General features: G+C 37.7%; 1 protein-coding gene across 1 annotated transcript in view; it reads right to left on the bottom strand.

Annotated features, from left to right (window-relative positions):
• Positions 1–7,193, bottom strand: part of NPAS2 (neuronal PAS domain protein 2) — a 68,491-nt gene extending 61,298 nt beyond the window's left edge. Inside the window, exons 1-3 of the mRNA XM_026707555.2 lie at positions 6,707–7,193; positions 6,412–6,478; positions 5,845–6,357 (exon numbers count right to left, since the gene is read on the bottom strand). Coding sequence (XP_026563340.2) covers positions 5,845–6,357; positions 6,412–6,478; positions 6,707–7,193 — 1,067 coding nt within the window. The remainder of the gene's footprint in view (positions 1–5,844; positions 6,358–6,411; positions 6,479–6,706) is intronic.
• Positions 7,194–19,905: the final 12,712 nt, after the last annotated feature.

The following is a 19,905-nucleotide window of genomic DNA, read 5'->3' as shown; positions in this document are numbered from 1 at the left end:
ACAATGTCCCCAAATAGTGCAGGTCTTCAAAAGGAGTAACAGGCTATGACTGAAAAGAATCTCTTTTATCTAAGTAAAGATAATAATTAAAGTACTTGAGTAGTGAAAGCCATGACCTACTGTCCATTTAAAAAGTAAATTCCAAAATGGCTGCTTTTTCAACAACAAAATGAATGGTCAACTCACCCAGCTACTTTGGAGCACTGCCCCAGAGTCTCCTTGCAGATCAACACTGTAAGGAGGATACTGAAGGATTATTCCATGACTCCCCCTAATCCAGGGGTCATATAAACTCAGTTTGTAAATTCAAAAAGTTTAAATATGGGAAGAGCTTTTTGAACTGGTCAGTCTGGAAATGGACTGGAAGTCCAAGCAAATAGCAATAGCACTTAGACTTATATACTGCTTTATAGTGCTTTACAGCCGTCTCTAAGCAGTTACAGAGTCAGCACATTGCCCCCAACAATTCCAAAGCACCATTGTTGCTCATTGTCATTGTATTGCTTGTAGTCAGACTGTGCAGTTATTACTATGATTGTGGTTTATTGCACAGTCAGTGAGATATTTATCTTGGGTTTGGCATTTTATTCACCTATTGACACCTTCTCAAAAATCTGCAATAAACAAATATTGTTGTTTGATGGTATTAAAGGTATTACCACAAGATGTAATATGTTCTAAGTAAAGCTGTATTTTGTAATTGATCGGTGTTGATTTACTATTACATAAACAAAATTGTGAAATCACAGCTGCTAGTTTTTTAATTGCTGTTGGCCTTCATACACATCAAGTTCTTGCCAAGAAAGTCAGATATCATAATGTATCAACATATATGTGCAGAATTAAAGTGTGCCCATTTGTAATTCACACACACACACACACACACGCACACACATTGTCAATGTGCATATTTTCTAAGTACTATTCAATATTTTTTGTTATGGCACCCAATGTGTTGATAACCACTGGGACCACCACATCTGGTTTATGCCATACTCTTTCAATTGTGATTTTCAGATCTTGACATTTTATGATCTTGTTCAATTATTTCTATTCTATTCTACTATTTCCTGGTATTGCCACATATTCTACCCATACTTTCCTCTTTTCAACTTTTCAACAAAAACTGTAATGTACAGTTAAATTCACAATTAGAACTGGTAGAAACTTAATAATCCAAATCCAAACCTAAAAATTATTGAGGTAGCATCTAAGAATATAGACAGGTCCAAGCAGGATAGATTTTTTGTAAAATTAGGATGTTCAGGTGTGATAAATTCAATATTTCCAGATATTGAGGAAATTTTTTAAATATTGCTTTGAGGGCTCCAATCTCAATTGCTATACAATGGGACTATATTTTCATAAATATTCAGCTTCAATCTGCAAGTTCCATTATTTTGAACTTTTTTCCAGTTTTTTTCCTCAATCCTAGTATCACCCAATAGAGCAACAACAATTAACCAGACTTGGTTTTCAATGACTCTTATATCAGGCATGTTTTGCACAAGATGCCAGTTCTGTTTGAATCTTAAAGGCCCATAAGGTACTAACCTGCTCATTTTCCAAAACCTTTTTCAACCTGATGGTCTAATTAGTTTTTCCTACCTTCAAATCCAAATCACTGGCAAAGTTTCCAGTGAATAATTCTGGCAGTTCTGTCATGATGATGCTTGTAATCAGCTTGTGAAATTTTACTGTAACTAATAATCAAAGAATCAATTGCTTTCATCTATTTTACTACAAAGGCAACATTTGCTGTTGTGTCATAGTTTGATTTTTCACCTTTGCAATCAATTACCAAAGCTTTTTCTTCAGCCATTATAATAAAACCTTCAATTTGCTTCTTTTAACACTTGTCATCTTAAAATACTCCATGTTGGGTTTTTATTGGCTTTTCTTTCTATTTCAAGTATTGACTAAACATTGGCTTGTTCTTCCAATTAACACATTGGTTTTCAGTTGTCTCTTTTCTACGTTCAGCCTTCAGCTTTAAAGTTTTCAAGAGCCTTCCTTGATTAACTTCCTCAATAAGAGTTTTTGGCTTTTTAAATTCAAACTATTCTTCTCTTCCTCCACAGTTTGATTCTATAAGCTCTAGGCAAATAGAGATGATCAATATCACTTTTTGGTTACAAAGCAAGGTGCATTTTCATTAGTTTTCTCCTCTTCCAATCCATATTACTAAGTTTCATTTGGATCCATTCCTGATGTATATTGAATAATAGAGACTGATCAGGTATTAATTGCTTTAATGATGTTTCCACCATTTAGCTTTGATTTCAAAATTTTCTAAACTCTAAATATTTGGTAGAAATGTTTTCTTTGATTTTATTATTATTGTCCTGTACTCCAAATATATGTAAAGGTAAATGTTTCCTCTATCTAATTGTTTCCAACTCTAGGGGATGGTTTCTTAGTTAAGTGAGCCAGCAAGACATTTCCATGATCATGTAGCCAACATGACTATACACCAAGGTGCACAGAACACACTGTTATCTTCCCACCAAAGTGGTATCTATTTGTCTGTTCACATTTGCATGCTTTCAAATTGCTAAGTGGGCAGGAGTTGAGACAAGAATGGGATCTTGCCGTTACACAGCACTCAGATCTCAAACCCAGACTCAGCATTTTTAATCACTGAGCTATCATACCACCTATTCCAAATATAAAAGATTCCAAATATAAAAACTTATACTGCATGCTACTGAAATAAAATATTTCCTGTAAAATCTATTTCTATCATTTGAGAAGTAAGTACCAGTGAATTCAGTGAAGCTACTAGTAATAGGGTTAGAGGTTTTACAGTGCAAATCTATGCAGGTCTAGTCAAAAGTAAATTGATTCATTAAATTTCATGGATTATAATTTGGAAAAGTGATCAAGAGTTACAGATTAAGCAATTGCACTTTGCAAACTGACTTTAGATCAGGGGTGTCAAACTCGATTTCATTGAGGGCCACATCAGGGTTGTGTTTGACCTCAGGGGGCCAGGGTGGGCGTGGCCAGTTTGACATCACTCATGTCAGGGGCATGGGTGGTGGCCCAAGTGCTTTGCCAATAGAAACGGGCTCTTGAACTCCATTTTCGGCTGCAATGACCTCCTGCAACAGCTCTGTTTTTGCTGGCAGAAGCACCATAGGCCTGTCCTTCACTGTTTCCAGGGTGGTTGCATAGGCCAGATCTAAGCACCCCATTGGCCGGATCTGGCCCCTGGGCCTTGAGCTTGACACCCCTGCTTTAGATGCACTACATAATATAAGACTTTTCAAAATAAATATTATATTGCAAATATTTCAATATGTGTGATATATTGCACAGAATTATAATATGCAATATTTTCTTTCTTATAAAGGTAATTTACCTTAAATGCCATCAATGTATTATTTATATCATGTAAATACATATTATTTGAGCCATTTGTGAAACTTAATTTTTCATAAACAAATACATAGGCCAACTCAGAAGTTATGAGACTTGAACTTAAAGAAAACTAGAGGTTTTTACATTGGGAAATATAATTTTAATATCTCTTAACATAAATTAAAAAACACAGCACACAGCAAGAAGAACATGCTATTCCCTCAAAGAAAGCAACACTATTTAAATCAGTGTTTTTCAATTTGGCAACTTTAAGTTGTGTGGACTTCAATTCCCAGAATTCTCTAGCCATCAAAGTATCTCATCCAGTCTGAACAGCAAATAATGATCTGATACCATTTTACATGCCCTTTGCTTATTCAGTATTAGATCTTGAACCTATTAATGGAAAACCTCCGAAATAAATTAAAAGGATGCCATCACTATACAAAAAGATGCTGAGCATACAGCGCAGAGAAGGCAAACAAAGACAGTAAGGTGTCTGATGTCAAATCCTATGAACAGCAAGTAAAGGAACTTGGTATGTTAGTTTAAAGAAGAGAATGACAAGGAGAGACACGATAGCACACTTCTGATAGGTGAAAGGGTATCTCAGGGAGGAGACAATCGATTTAGTTTCTGACATCTGAAGGTAAAGACAAAAACCAATAGAGGGAAGCTTTATAGTGAAAAATCCAAACTTGAATCAAGTTCAAGATACCAGAGTTTCCTAACTGTGACAACTCTTAAGTAATGGAACAGGCTGCCTCCTGAAATGGTGGGTGCTCTTATCACTGGAGATTTTCAAGAAAAGACTAGGCCGTTTGCCCAGTATGGTATGAGGATTCCTGAGCTGGCCAGGAGGTTGGACTAGATGATCTCCACATTCTTTTCCAACCTGATGATTATAAGAGAATATTGGTAGCTCACCTTCATGTTATTCACAACATTGTCAGAGAATCTATGGTAACTATCAAAAGAAGAAATGCTTAAATGTATCTTTGAACAGTAAGTTTACAAAATCTTTTTCTTAGAAAGAGATGCAATGAATCAGAAGCACTACCTATTATCTAATGTCATAGTTCAAGAGACTGACATATAGATCCAAATAATAGTTGGTTGTTCCAATTTCTGTTGGAACAACAACACATGTCTGCAACTGAAACAGTTTCTACTATAAAAGTGTGCCAAATATGCTCCAAAGCCCTGGGAGAGCTTTAGAAAGGATTTGACATATGCAGGGAAAGAGAAGAGCAAAGGTAGGTCAGTCCAAGCTAAAGTTTATTCACAAAATACTGGATTTAGCCGGGTATGTATGGGCATTTTTCTTTCAGAAATGTTATCCAAAACAAATTCAGGCTTAAAGATAAAGATTCAACAATTCAACCATGAGTATATATCAATTTTTCAAATCTATGCTACTACTTTAATTCTGATAAACATTATTGATAATGTCACTAATACATTTATTCCTTTTTAACAGTTACTACTTGGAATATCTTGCTGTAATTAAAAAATATCTACTTTTATTAGCCTTTTAAAAACACCTGTCCTTATTGGTTACTATGAAAAGGAAGGAAACTTGGCCTTAATGGCACTCCTGAATCAGCCATAGCTTTCAAGTAGTATATTGTTCCTATTTGACTGAATTTGCCTTCAGAACATTAGTGGTCATGAAGGCTGAAAAAGGAAGCTCTTCATTCCCACTTTATCTCTGACCCAAATTCATAACAACAACAAAACAACAAGAACAACAAGAGTATTGGTCTGTGTTACATAGCTGCTGTGGTGGATATAATGCATCAGAAACACTAGATAACTATTGGCAACTACTGGATTTGTCAAACCAAAAAAATACGGAGATCTTTATGAAAGCCCAGGAGCATATTAAGCACATTAAGCCTTATAGCCATAGATGCTAGCTTTTTTTACCACCAGAATATCATCTTTTAAAAGAGTTATATTTAAATTGTAATGTGTAATCCAAAACTAGCATTAGCCTTGCATTAAAGAACAGCATGGAAAGAAAAGCTATGAAATAAAGAGTAACTAACTTAAATGAGCAATTCAGTTAATTTTCAATCTCCACACTTGTTGGTTGGAGTTTTGCACATACAAATAGAACACAGAATCACAGGGCTAGGAGCGTCCTCAAGAGCTCTCCTAGTCCAACCCTTTGCTCAAGGCAGATGACCTTATACCACCCTGGTCAAATGAGTCAACAATACTGTCCTTCCTTAGGCATCCTCCAGGATGTGGCTATCAGCATCCTATTATTTCTGAGCTAACAGACAAAGGCAATCTCCAAACTAAAACAATTCTTGGTCCACTCTTCAGGGGAGATGCGATGGGAAGGCGGGTCGGCGTCCCGCGCCTCCGGTGGCAAAAGCGCCCCCTTATGTTTATGATCGGAAAAGGTGGACCAAAGGTCCCGGGCGGCTGTTTATCTGTGTCACTGTGCCAAGCGCCGCCTGCGCGGCTTACCTGGGGTGCCCGTGCCGGGAGGAGAGGTGGGCGCGTGTGTCCAGGAGGCGCCAAACGCCAACGCCGCCGCTACTGCTGCTGCTGCTGTCCGCGGTGGCGACCAGGCTGCGCGGACTGTCCCCCTCGCCTCTCTCGAGTTTGATTCGACCACTGTCCCCTGAGCTTCTGCGGCTCTTTCCCTCCTGCCAAAGGCCGGGTAAATGCTCCCTGACGCACGCCAATGCGTCGGGGAAATGGGGCTCCGGCGCTTTTTTGAACCCGGGCTTGTTGGTGGAGCTGTCGCCGCGGCTATTTCTGCGCCCGCTGTTTCTCATGGTGTGAGGGGACGCCGCATGCCGGGCTCCGGCTTCCTCCCAGCGCTGGCAGCGCAGTCCCGTGAGGGACGGAAAGAGAAGCTCGGGAGAGACGCGCAAACGGCCGCGAGCCTCCCGAGGAGGACGCTGGACACCGGGGGATGGCGGTGGCGCCCGCTGCTGCTGCTGCTGCTGCTGCTGCTGCTGCCGGTAACGCAGGCTTCTCGGAGAGCATTAAGTTGCAGGCGCACCGATTCCAGCAGCGCCGTTTTGCCTTGAAACTTGCTGTCCCGGCGACCCGAAGGGGACATTCTCCCAGCAGCGTCTCAGGCGCTCCCACCCTTAGCCGGGAGGGAGGAAGGACGGCTGGGCGCAGTTTGGCGCCTCCCGACTCCCCTCAGATCATCGGGGGGCCTCGCGCGCCTGCTCGCTCGCGTGGCCTTGCCTGCTTCCAGCGGGAATGGGAAGCGCGGGGCTCTTAATGTAGTAGGGCGGGGGAGGCTGGAGCGGGAGGGTTCCCCGGTGCTCGCTGCCGCAGCTTGGGAGAAAAATCAGCCGGAATCTCTAGCCGGAGACAAGCGAGAGCCGCGGGGCGAGAGGCAAGCGACGAAATGGGTCACCGCGGGCATAAAAAGCGCCGTCGGATCGCCTCCCACGGCCCGGGAACCAACCAACCAAATCAATAAATAAAGTAGGCTTCGCTTCCTTGAGCGCCAAGAGAGAAAGTTGCCGAGGGTTGGCGGCTGAAGGAGGGCTCCCTCCCGACGGTGCCTTCCCGCTTCTCTTGTTTTTGCACAAGTGCAGGAAATGCTCCACTGACCTACATATTTTCCCAAACATCCGTGACCTCCCCCGGGAGGAGGAGAAAAGGGAGGATCTAAAATCTTTGGGGATGAAGGCTCGAGCGAAGACCAAATCCTGGATAATGCAAATAGAGCGGGGTGTGTGTTTGTTTGTGTGTGTGGATGTTTTCTTTTTAATGCTGAGGACAGAGAGGAAAATCAAACAGGTAACTGTGATTTGCTCTGACCAGGAGGACGTGCTGGAATTTAACATGCTATTTGCGAGCTTTGTATCAGAAAATCTGTGGAGGTTCTCAAGTCATGCAGAGCTCCTTCAGCTCTGAAGAAGCTGAAGAAAATTATTGGATGAGAAGCCAAACGGCTTCAAAGAAAAACCAGAAAGTCCAGTTGCCTCTTGGAAGAAAAAAAAAAGCATCTTTTATATCAGTAAGGGCTGCTGGCTTAGATGTCTGTAAGAAACCCTGCAAACTTTTCAGATAAACTAATCAATTTGCCTGTTTGTCCTTCCAGATTATGACCCTGCGAAAATGAACTGGGGTTTTGAATTTTATTTTGAATTCAAAATTTCATTTGTAAAAAAAACTACAGATTCTGGACTTCCTATTAAACTTCCAGGGATAAGTTTCCTAATTTTGATAACAAGTTTCAAGATGAGTTACATTTCTCTGCTGTTAGACGACACACTCATAAAATATAATTATAGTAGGTTTAAATTCAACTTTGGGATTAAAAGTGCTATGGTGTTTTTTTTTCATGAGTCAGTTACTCATTTGAGAAGTTTTTAAGCAAACCCCTACAATTGCTGGATTCAAATTATGCAAGTAGTTTTAATATTAAGCTTGGTTGAAATGTTTTATTATGATTGAAATACAATATTCCCACACTTCTTTCATATTCATTTCCATACTAAACGTGGTTGAAATGTTTTATTATTATTAAAATACAATATCTCCACACTTCTTCCAAATTCATTTCCAGCAAGTAAAACAGATAGTGAGAAATAAAGACAGAAAAAGAAAAAGGAGCAAGCTACAAGATGTGCATAATCGGAAGAGAAGCAATTAAAAATAAAATAATTCTGTAACATTTGGACTAATTGCCTTTCGATTTCATTCTAGTATCATGCATTCTAATGTTCTTTATAAAAGGTGAGGTCATTAAATTCCAATATTAGAAAGGGAGCTTACAAAATCTTTACTTTTTTACAAGATATAATTTCCCACAGGGATCATGGTTTGCTTAGAAGAAAGATTAGCAGTTGAATTTTACATTAAGCTCCAGGAAATATGATCAGCCTCAACATTACAAACCAAGGGTAGAGCTGTGGTGAATAGTCTACAGCAGTGGTTCCCAAACTTTTTCAGTCCACCGCTCCCTTGGTGCGACAAACTTGTCCTCAGTGACCCCCACCAGGGGTGGGATTCAAATTTCTTAATAACTGGTTCTGTGGGTGTGGCCTAATTTGTGGGCATGGCTGGCCCCCCTGCCTCTTAGCACCCCCCTGAGGCATCCTACTGCCCCCCAGGGGACGGTACTGCCCACTTTGGGAACCACTGGTCTAAAGTGTATAAACTAAAGTCAGCTGCAAGAGTTGTTTGAAAATGCAATCATCTCCCTGAAATACAGGTAGTCCTCAACTTACAACAGTTCCTTTAGTGACCGTTCAAAGTTACAACAGCACCAAAAAAGTTTAGTTTATTGTCATTCCGCTTTGTACAATGAAATTAAATGTCATCCTCAGTGACCATTTTAATGACCACTTATGGCCATTTTTCACACTTATGACCATTGCAGCATCCCAAAGATCACGTGATTTACATTCAGATGCTTGACAACTGACTCATATTGATGACGATTGCAGTTCAGGAGTCATTTTGTGACCTGACAAGCAAAGTCAATGGAGAACCCAGATTCATTTAACAACCATGTTACTAATTTGTTAAGTGATTCACTTAACAAATGTGGCAAAAAGGTCATAAAATGGAACAAATTCACTTAATAAATTTTTTCACAACATAAATTTTAGGCCCAATTGTGATCGTAAATTGAGGATTATCTGTATACTAAGAATATTTAGTGTGATACTAGAAGTAACATCCAATCTGATTAAGTTATCTGATAGTTAAAGACATTGTTGAGTACCCATTGCAAAGAAAGCAGGTAGCACGTCTGCTGGTGCTGTGGTTATGATGCCATAGTCCTGCATTACTCATATATAACAGGTAGAAAGTAAACAATGAGTACTTAGTATGCCTATGACTGCACCATCTCCACTACATTCTGCAACATATCAACTCAGGTTTCTCTCAAGGAAAAGTGAGGATCTATGAACACATTTATTATAGAAGTTGCATTTTGAAAAAACATAGAAGGGCTGACAGAATTAGAGCAGGATTATGCAAAGGAGAAATGTTTGAATTCCTCGTGTCTACTGGATTCTGTGCTTATCATCAACAGCAGTTCCCCTTACAAGTCAATTTGTATTCAGAGGTGGGAGAGACAGAGACATTAGTTCTGGGGTTAAATTCCTGCCTCCTTCATACACCATAATTGCTGCCAAACATTGCTAATATATATGTGTAATTTATCAAATCCAATCACACATTGAAAATAAAGATTGGTTTTCATACACACACACACACACACATATCCTATACGGCAGAGGTAAATATTTTTATTTATGTGTGTTAATATGTGTGTGTGTGTGTGTGTATACCTTGTTTTTGACAAATCTTTGGTCCCTCCTGGTAACATCTTTTTCTAAGCAGAAACAAATCTGTTACTTGACAATCTGTTTTAGAACCTTGCAGAGTACAAACGTCAAATTAACTGTTCTGTATTCTCCTGCATCTTCTTTCTTCTTCTTTTTGAACGTTGGGATTTTCTTGCTGTTGTCCAGTTTTTCATTATTATCACTAGTGTTTCCAAAAAAAAAGTTCCACCACTTCTCCTACAGCTGGCATCTGATTCACTTGTCCCTACAGATTTGACATTTTGACTTAAGGTTATTTTTCATTTATCATCCTTGAGGTCTGTTAATATCTTTTCCTCAGAAATATTAAGAATAGCTTTCGGTCCCATAAAGAATATATATTAAGTCATTTTGCTTTCTCCTTACTTTCTGTTACTACTTATCTGCACAGTAAATTAACAGTGATTTACTGCAATATTGTACTTTTGACATTCTCTCCAAATTTCCTTACTACATATATTTTGAAAGCTTCAAATCAAACTTATTTCTGAATTTCAGCCTTTTTTATTCCACCTCTATAGGTTTTAGTTATCCTTTAGAGTAGACTCCTCCTTTGTTATTAATTTCTATTTTGTTTCCTATACTGTTTATTTCCTATACTGTATATCTTCTTTTTGCTTCTCAGCTTGCTTGTGAATTATTCTTATCTATCCATTGGGGTGTTTTACAGTTATTCCAATTTTTCCTTGTTGTGATAATAGTGTTTGAATTTGTTATTTCAAGATGGCATTTTTGGGGTCTCCCTTCTCTATTATTTAGGATTTGAGTCATATGAGGTTGTCTAGTTTTTTAGCCCAATATTTCCACTGTGGTTATTCCACACTGCAAGGGGTAGAGACAAAGGGAAAATGCATCCACAAATTCTTCATAAGAGGGCTTTATGTGATTCTTGGTTGCACAAAGATGTTTGTAGCCTACAGGTAAAATTCCTATAGCTCAGAATTTATGAGCTTCATCTGAAAATGGAGGTGGCAAAAACTAAACCTCAACTATGACAAAATACCCAACAGGAGTTTTTATATAGTTTTAATTATTATACTTTAACCATGTTTCACCAAGAAGTAGTTCTTGAATTATAAAACAGTTTGCTATTGAGATTTAAATTATCTATGTGTATTTGTATGTGTGTGTGTGTGTTTCTGTTGAGTCAAGTGTATAATTAGCTATATATTCTTGGGAACACTGAATTCAGTGGGATTTAATTCTGGTTAGATGCATATACAACTAGTGGTTGAATTATTTATTATTAAGTTTAGTAAGGATTGTTTACTTTAAAAACCTTCCTCATCTGAACTCAATGGGTAGAAATGATTGGAGGTGTTGATGTGCATCCCAGCAGAATGCAAAACTGTGGGGTTTTCTGTTGCCTTTTCTCGAAGTATAAATAGTAACTTTATTTGGCTATGCAATGTCATATTGTCAGTTTGAGTAAAAGCTTTCTCACAGTAATTTTAAAGAAGAAAAAAAATAGGTCAATATATGTATTTCTCCCTTATATTATTTGTTACTAATATTCCTTTTGAAAACTAGCCAGCATATACTATGTGCTGAAAAACTATATAATTAACTTGCAGTTCAAATGAATGAACTGGGTTTTGTTCATGTTACAAAGAATTTGGAATATCATGTTTAATTACTTCTGTCTGTATCACAAAAATATAGGCCTTTTGTTCTTGCATCCTTTGTCCCTTGCTTTGAGAATCAAATTATAATCAGATTAAATCTAGTATTTAAATATATTAAAAAGGAATGTTTTGGGGTTTTTTTCAGCTGAAACTTTCTTTTTCTCCCTTACTGGAGAATATCAGTAGTGATTAAATAATCCTTTAGAGAACTAAACATGTGCAAAGAAGTGAAGTATGAGATAAAGCAAGAACTGAAAGTTTATTAATTTATATGTCTAATGCAGGGTAAAATATGATTCCTTAAAATTCTGACACTTCATTAGTGTACCACTTTAAACGTAAAATCAGAACTGCGTGAAACAATCAGAAACATGCATTGATTCCAATTTCCTATTAAACCCGTGCTTATGTACTAATCAAACAAGCAATCTATAATATTGGGGACTCCATTATTATATAGGATTACAATATTCTCATTCATTATGCATATGTTCAAACTATTAAAAGTCAAAAGACTTCAAAAGAGAAGTAAACGCCCTTTAAAAACTTCCAAAATATATTTTGACAGTGTCAGACTAATGCTGGTTTTGACAAATCACTGTCTCCAAATGTTTTTAATACTAATATTCTCCCCCAAAACTTTCCAACATTCTTAGGAGGCTTTTGTGTGAGTATTTGTGTATTAATCTTGACTTCTAGATTTCCTGGACAAGTCTCTGAAATTTACTTGGAAAGATTTCAGAAGTGATTTGCCATGGACTACTACTTCCTAGGACTGAGTAAAAGAGACCAGCCCAGAATGATGCTGAGCAGTGTGTAATGAATCACAAATGGTATATCACGAATCAGAAAAAGTAAATGGAGCGGTCAAGAGGCGTATTGTGGGTCAGAGAGGATGTACAGGGGTGCATTACAAATTAGAAAGCATCTTGGTAGTGTGTGAGAGATGGGCATGAGAAGGAGACAATGGATGATCAAAATGAATTATTCTATTTATTGCAACTTTTATGCATGTATGTGTGTTTTTGACTATATGCAATATATGTTTTTTGGTTTTGTTTCAACTTTCTTTTGTTTCTTTGCAATTTTATTGTTTATTTTGTGTATTTAGTTCATAAAATATTTCTTGTGGGCGGAGGGAGGGAAAAATGTTTCTTTGGGATTTCTGTCCATGGAAATCCCTTCTTCTTTTCCTTCTCCCTTTCTTTCTGCTTCTCCTCCTTCTCCTCCATTATTATCATCCTAGCAGGTTTCATAGAATAAAGGCAATAAAAGCAAATTTCATGCCAGCATGGTCTTCTGGCAGCCTAAGGATGGGTGAACAGCACTTCAATTTAACAAGTTGGAAAAGTCAAGATGAGGGGAAAAAAGTAGGCTAGCTTTTCAACCCTTCCTAGTACTCTAGCTGAAATAATCTGTTTTGCCATGGTGAGAAACCAAAGATTTACAGATAATTTTCTGTCAGGGAGTCGAGATAACTACTTCACTTATTAAATGTACATTGATGCATAATGAGAGAGAAGGCATATTTCTGTGTTCAAGAGGTTATGTATAAGAATGTTAAATAAATTTCACACTTGCTATTGATTATTCCATTGACTGGGTATTTATACTTACTTATTAGTTGATATGAATAACATCAATTATTTATTCTTTGCTAATATTAATTTAATATTCTTCTCCACACCCACCACCTCCATTTTTGGACTGCATCGGCTGGAATGCCAATTAAAATTTGACTACTCTGTGCAATCTTTTTTTAGATTCTAGGAGAAGTTTCATTTCCAAGTAGAACAAAATGTACTTCTCTATTTTCTATCCAAACAAACGCCAATGCTAACTTAAGTGACCATAGAAGAATAAAAACGGTTATTATTTTGCATCTAAAGATGCTGGGAATAGCAACAATTGCTATCCAGAGATTTATAATTCTTTTCCCAGCTGCTCGATGCCTTTCATATATCATATTACTGGTAGTTGCTTTCCTCATTAACTGTCAGCCCCCCCCCCCCCCAGATAAACCAGACAGGAAACACAATCAGATGAAGTAATTCTACTTTATTATAAGATAGATCTACATTTACTGAATCTTGCAGGTCTCAAAAGTACAAACCACCAACTTTTTTTTACAGCTTGATCAATTAAGGTGGGTCCTTCAAAATTTCTTCCTTAAGCAACTGCTGGCTCCTTTCTCTCTCTTGTCTATTATCTCTTCCCCTTTCTCAAGGTCATTCCTACATTCCATTCCATTAAAATCATGAATCAGAGATATATCCCAAATTAATGGTATTAAGAATGTCACTAATCAAGTGCAGCACAATAATGAATGAACTGAAAAAATTAAGCCTGGAGCTCTCCATTTTATAGCACATGCTTGGGTAGGGCCACATTTTGAATATTGTGACCCCTGGGCACTTTTGCTTTCATGAGCCCTTCCTTTCTTAAGAGTAATAGTATTCATGATTATATTTAATATATTCTTCAATATGTTCTTTGTATGTTTATCAAAAAATAGGGAACAGTAAATAATAAGTATGATTTTGTGCCAATCAATTATAGACAATAAATTATGATGTTTATTGAGTCATCAAAATTACTGAATTTAATATTCTCGCTAATGCAGAATCATTGCATGTCCATCTTTCTTTCCACAGGTTACATATACTAATATATATCTCAGATTAAGAATAACAATAGAAGTTATATACCTGGCATAGTTAATAAGTATTACCAGTATTTGAGCCTCCCAATTAACAGATCTGTATATGCAGCAGATCAAGAGCTAAACATGTTTCCATGGTTATCTTTTCTAGCCTTGAACATTGTGATCTAAGTGTTTTATCCTTGAATCCCCAACTTGGACTGTATAAGCTGTTAAGGTATTTCTTTAGATAAACACTATAAAACATTTATTTAATCAACATTGGTGGGGGGAGTATAAGGACAAGACGAATTTTATATTAGAAAATTAAGGGTTTCAGAGCTAAGTATTTTCTCAAATTATGAATAATATGTCTTCAGTATGTTCTGTATAAATAGAAAATATATCTAAGTAGCAAGAATCAGCTCATATTTATATCCTGAATTGATTCTTAAATCAAGTTAGCATAGAACTAGGAATTCCACTGAACATTCTGAATCTAGCAAATTATCTGAAACTGTTTAGAGAAAGAAAAACCCCATTCAAAAAATTAAAAACTTAAAAGGAGGAAAGAACTAAAAGTAAGATTGATTGTGGTATTGCAAATGGAAATTCAAATTATTATGCAAATAGCATTTTCAGAGAAGCTCTGCTTCGTAAAGGAAATTTAACTCTTCTTAATCCTGTCATAATCCTTCCACTTAAAATAACTCTGAGTACAGTGCATGAAGTAACACTGCAATTTTGGGAACAAGATAGGTCCAGAATAAGATGTAAGGGAATTGTCTGTGAAAAAGTTTTGATTTGTTGTTCCTGCATTGTATCACTCCATTAGGAAATAGCATCCTGAAACTGTAAAAGAGACAGAAGACATGACCTGACTGTCTCTTTGGATTTATGCTAGAATATGTGAAGTTGCATTCTTACATTCCTGTCTGTATTAGGAATTCACAGGTTCTGTTTTCCAAAAGATAGATGTTCCTATGTATAAATAGAGCTTCAAAAAATGATTTATTTGTATAATTTTCCTCTAGCTCCATTACTATGGGATACTTGAATTGCTCCCTGAAATTTGTCAACTAAAAATGAGACTTTAAAAAGAGTGTTGTGTTTCCTGACAAAGATTTTCATACTCAGACACAAAACTGAGCATCCTTTAAAATATTGTGGTTTTCACAATATTGTGTGTATATAGTGGTAAAATAGATTAAATCAAATTGAAGAACAGAAATGTGTGATGTAATCATTCCATGGAATAATAGAAAAGGAGCATTTTAATCTAGGGGTATGCAGATAATAACACAGCTTCTTCAGTGAGAAAACAAAGTCATGTTATATTCTTTATCTAATGTTCTTACAATTTTCTCCTATCCATTAGAGTGGAAAACATGACAGAGAGCGATGTTGGAAGGAACCACACACAGTGCTGCCAACTGCATCGTTTGTGATATACTAATTATATTTGCATGCCATATGCTGTTTGCTACATGGGATACTACTATTTGTACTCAGTCAAGACTGTGGGGAGATGCTGAGAGCTTCAAATGAGTTGTAGCAAGCCCACAAGTAACACTATGTTTATAAGAGCACCATTCCATACTTTGTAATTGCTTTCTGATAAATTTTCCAATCCGTTGTTTTTTTTTAAGAATTCTACACAAGTTTGGCTTCAAATTATAAGCTCATTTAAAATGCAGCACATTACCTTCCTAGACATCAGGTCTAAGCTACAATGAGATTATGAGCAAATGATGTCATGATACATATCCTGTCACGCCATTCCTCTCTTCCCTATAGGTCAGCGGTTGCCAATCTGCAGCTCTGGAGCTACATGTGACTCTTTTGGCCCCCTGCTGTGGCTCCCTGTTGGCTGATCCCACCACTGGCTGGCTCCTCCCCTCCCCTCCATCACTCCTACCCCGGCCTAAGCGGGTAAGGGTGATGGCAGGGGATGGAGACTCACTCCATATTCCAGAGCAGGAGGTGACTGGGTGGGAGTGAGTGACCTTGAGTCACCTTGGCCACGCCCACCCAGTCACACCAGTTGTTAATTATCAGCTCCCAGAGTTTTCTGTGGGAAACAGATCCAAATGGCTCTTTTAGTGGTTAAGGTTGCAGACCCCTGCTATAGGTATAAAGCGGGTTTCTTTTGCTACACTTAAACTTTGTTTGAATTGAGCCTGAACACAGTCTTGTAGTGGAAAGGCCAAATTTAAAAACCAAGTGTTTCAAATTTAAAAACTAAGTGTTTCAAATTTAAAAAACTAAGCATCTGCTTCTCATCTAGCTGTAAAATAGATCCTGGATAAGAAAGAAAAGTCAGACATAACTTCAGAATACATATATTGCATAGGTGTCAAACTCAATTTCATTGAGGGGTGCATCAGGATTATGTTTGACCTTGTGGGGTCAGGTGGGCATGACCAGGATGGGCAATCACTTGTGTTGGGGGGGGTCCTGTGGTGGCCCAAGCAGTCTGCCAGTGAAAACAGGCTCCCGAGCTGCAACGGCCTCCTGCAACCCTTTGCCAGCAAAAACGGAGCTTGGGATGCCACATGCGGCCCTCCCGAGCTCCATTTTTGCTGGCAGAGACACCATGAGCCAGTCCTTCACTGTTTCCAGGACAGACCTGTGGGCCAGATCTGTTAGGAATGTTAGTCATCTAATAGTTGGGCTGGCAATATATAAACCAGGATAGTCATTTAATACTGTTGTATCTTTAAGAGAATGTTGTAATTGTGATTGGCTGAGGTTCCTCCAATGGCCATAAGATGGAGCCAGAAACCTGGTTTGTTCTTTTTTGCATTTCCTTTTGCCTTTTGTCTGATTGTCATTCTGCTTGAATTGCTGTGAGTCTTGCAACTATTCGCAAACTCCGTTTATTGAACTTTGTTTATGATACTGCTAAAGAAAAAGACTTCGATTTTGGATTATCCCTGAACTATTTTGAATACTAACTGCTTTAATCGTGCATGATTTGGACTGTTTGTTGGACTTTGTTTACCCGTTTACAGGAAGTAAAACTTACATTTTACTATTCAGTGTATCTGTGTGCTGGTTGTGTGTTATTCATCACCACTCTCACTATGTTTCCCTGAGTGCAGTCATTCTTCTAACAGGGAATACCTCAAGAAGATCAAAGCACCCCGCAGGCGGGATCTGGTTCCCGGGCCTTGAGTTTGATACCCCTGGTATTACTTCTTACACTCTGAATGAACTCAGAGAGGATTTTTTGCTACTTTGATGCTCGCTCAATAAGACTACAACTCTGTTCAATAAGACTACAACTCTGTTCAATCTCAAACAGCATGCTGTCTTAGGAACTGAGAATCAATATGGAAACTAGATGTAATATGACATTATTTAAAGGTATCTTTGATTTGGCGTGATGGTTCTTAAATGTCAGTAGCAGTTGTGAAATAAAAGGTAAACCTTTCATCCTCTCAATCAAAGCAATGAAGTATATTTCACAACGAGGTAGAGAGGCTTAGACTCCTGAGATGTTTAAACATATACACTTTGAATACATACATGTATTGCAACATCTAAGTTGATCCTCAGATATGTTGGAAGAAGACAAATACACTTTTGACAAAATACTGTTTTTTCTAACTGTTATAATTATTCAGAGCCTTCACATAATGAGTGTTACTTTCACATCTGAAAAAAACGGTAATAATGTTGAGTGATGGTGCTGGTGTATGTGTCTGTGTTTATGCTTGCATTTCTGTATCACTAGACCATTAGCTTAAATTTAATAAGCAGTCAACATAGTGCACAATGATTTCCTTTTGTCTTTCCATCTGTTCATGAAATTCCAAAAACTCCAAAAAGAACACAATTCATTTTGGCATTGTTTTTCATGCAATGTTCAGAGCTGGATTTATCATGAGGCTTCTTGATATTATTGATAATTACTTCCATCTGTTTTGCTTTGATTCATAATGAAGAGCTATGCATATACAAAAGGTCAGTGAGTAAAAGGCTGACAGCCCACCAGCAATTTCCCATCGATTTAGTATGCTAAGAATAATCAAATATTGGAATTACCGTTCTTGCATGACTATTGTTTCATATTTACGTCACAACATTAGTGAATGATATATTTTTATTTAATCTGAGCCTAATAGCCAAAAGGAAGCTTTCCTTTCCTTTCTTTTCCTTTCCTTATTTTCTTTCGTTCTTTTCCTTTTCTTTTTCTTTCCTCCCCTCCCCTCCTTTCATTTCCCCTCCCTACCCTTCCATTTTCTTCTCTTGTTTTCTCTTTTTTATGTCTTTTGAGTCAATGTTAACCCCTAGTGCAGTGGTGGGATTCAAATATTTTTACTACCGCTTCTGTGGGCATGGCTTGGTGGGCGTGGCAGGGGAAGGATACTGTAAAATCTCTAGTCAGAGGTGGTATTTGCCAGTTCTCCAAACTATTCAAAATTTCTGCTACCATTTCTCCAGAACTGGTCAGAACCTGCTGAATACCACCACTGTCCTGGTGATTGCCTGGATTAATCCCTGCAGTTTTCTTTTCAAGGTTTTTCAGAAGTGATTTGCCATTTCCTCCTTTCTAGGGCTAAGAGGGAAAGACTGATAGCCACTTGGCTTCATGATGATACGAGAATTCATAGTTTCTAGCTTGGTGCCTGAGCCACTACACCAAATTGGCTCTCGAATAGAAATAATTCAATTTTCTGGTTGTTTCATTAAATCAGATTAAGACAATCTGAAGCTCTCTAAATGTTTTGGACTTCAGTTTCATCAGCTTAATTAAAATGGGCAATGGAAGAAGAGGACGATAGAGAATGAGGTGGCTGGATGGAGTCACTGAAGCAGTAGATGTGAGCATAAATGGACTCCAGAAGATGGTAGAAGACAGGAAGGCCTGAAGGAACATTGTCCATGAGGTCGCCATGGGTCGGACATAACTTTACAACTAACAACAACAACAAATTTAGAACATAGGTTCTATGATTTTGCAGTTTCTCTGGCTTTCTTTACGTTGTTAACAGTTCAAATATATTTGCATGGTGCTTTTCCTTTACTATACAGACTTCAGATATTCACTGAAGGAAACAAGGTTTGCCAGAAGCTATTGTTGCTGAATGCATCATATTAAAACACAATTTTTAAGCTGCTCCAGAGATTTTCTGTTTCCCTGCACTGTTCCTGACCAACAAAAAAACATTAATGATTGTTTTTGATACTGAAATGTGGCTTGATGTCAGTGTAATTTGTAATGAGGCAGAGAACATTAATCATGTTCTTTCCTGTCAGATACAGATTAACATTGCGAGATTCTGAAGCAGGTTATATACAAAACAGCAAACGCATTTAAAATGGGGCAGAGGAGAGAAATGCAGTTCACAATATTCCATGCAGTTGCTTTATTCTACTGTGCTAAATCTTTTTTTTCTTTACTTACTACACTGCAATTCCTTAATTTGAATCCTGAGCAACATGAGTGAGTCAGATCATGACGAAACAGATAAACTATTATTAGGAACATGTTTATTTATAACCAGCAGTACAGCATTCAGCAACAAAATACAACAGGCTGTGCTTTCCTGAAGGTTTACTGCCTGCCTCGGGTAAGTTATGAGCACACAATGGATTGCAGAGGCCTTTATACCACCACAAAAATGCAGGAAGCATTTCAGGAATACCATGTCATTAACATTATCCACTGCTGTTAATTCCTGTAAACAAAATTAGAGCAAGTTTGTCCCTTCCTGTGATCCTGGTTCAAAGCAACACAGCAGTAATATCTAGGAACCCAGTTATAAGCCCTTGTTTTTGCACTTGATATTAGTTAGGTTTACACCTGCAATAAATGCACACTCATTAAATGAAACATAGAAGAATAAATGCAACAAATGGAGGTCAGTAAGTGTGTATTATGTTGGGGGTGGGTGGGGTGTAAGCAGAGAAGCATGAAGACCATTCATAAGAGTGAAAG

Source organism: Pseudonaja textilis, chromosome 8, assembly GCF_049901715.1.
Source record: "Pseudonaja textilis isolate UNSWEBS1 chromosome 8, rPseTex1.2, whole genome shotgun sequence".
Lineage (NCBI taxonomy): Eukaryota > Metazoa > Chordata > Lepidosauria > Squamata > Elapidae > Pseudonaja > Pseudonaja textilis.
Note: the sequence above shows the minus strand (reverse complement) of the source record. Positions and strands in the feature narration are given on the sequence as shown.